Genomic DNA, 892 nt, shown 5'->3' with positions numbered 1-892 from the left:
TGCCCTATTAGTAGAAAGTGCCTACTGATCCAGAGCTCACACCTCAAATAAACCACAGTTTAACTCCACATATATAATCATATTTCATCATAAATCAACCAGACTTTTGTCTGTTGCACTGTAAAAGAAATAATATTGTACTTAAAAGATGTGGTAGGTGTTAATTTCATAAAAAACTCACAGTGAGGTTTGCCAGTGACATGAAGCCCATCAGGTTGTTCCACACGCGGCTGATGTCTTTAAGCAGCTCCTGTAGTTTCTCCGAACAAACAGCCGTGGCTTTGATACCCAGCTCTGCACGCTTGGTCACGCGATACACCTCCACCACACCTATACACAATATACACCAGAAAAATCTTCTCAAAAACATGAACACAATTCAATGAAATTCCAAGCCAAGAAATGACAACAAATATCAAGATTTTATATGGTATGATTGTTATGGTATGAGAAAAGCTAAAGGCTATTCATCACAGCAGCCAACTCACAATGGAAAAATTAAAAGATGTATTTTTTTCTCCCTAAATTTGACGCTAAAAACAAAAGAACATCAAGTGCACTGTGGCTTTGTTCAAACAGACAGCAAAATTATGGATGTTTAACATGATGGATGTTACAAACACACAGCTTATCGCTGTACAAGATGTTAATTGATGGACTGGAGTCGTGTGGATTTTTGTGATGTTTTTAATCAGCTGCCATTCATTGAAGGATTCATTGGTGAGCAAGTGATGTAATGCTAAACTTCTCCAAATCTGTTCCGATGAAGAAACAAATTTATCTACATCTTGGATGGCCTGAGGGTGAGTACATTTGCAGCTAATTTTCATTTTTGGCTGAACTATTCATTTAAAGGGGTCATATGATGTGATTTCAATTTTTCCTTTCTCTT

At 37.0% G+C, this 892-nt stretch overlaps 1 protein-coding gene across 2 annotated transcripts in view; it reads right to left on the bottom strand.

Annotated features, from left to right (window-relative positions):
* synrg (synergin, gamma) overlaps positions 1–892 on the bottom strand; it is a 52081-nt gene that overhangs the window by 12167 nt on the left and 39022 nt on the right. For both annotated transcript variants that reach the window (XM_016450580.1, XM_016450581.1), the window contains exon 21: positions 182–330. In XM_016450580.1, the coding sequence (XP_016306066.1) occupies positions 182–330 (149 nt within the window). The remainder of the gene's footprint in view (positions 1–181; positions 331–892) is intronic.

This window comes from Sinocyclocheilus anshuiensis, unplaced genomic scaffold (genome assembly GCF_001515605.1).
Source record: "Sinocyclocheilus anshuiensis isolate Anshui unplaced genomic scaffold, SAMN03320099.WGS_v1.1 scaffold583, whole genome shotgun sequence".
Lineage (NCBI taxonomy): Eukaryota > Metazoa > Chordata > Actinopteri > Cypriniformes > Cyprinidae > Sinocyclocheilus > Sinocyclocheilus anshuiensis.
Note: the sequence above shows the minus strand (reverse complement) of the source record. Positions and strands in the feature narration are given on the sequence as shown.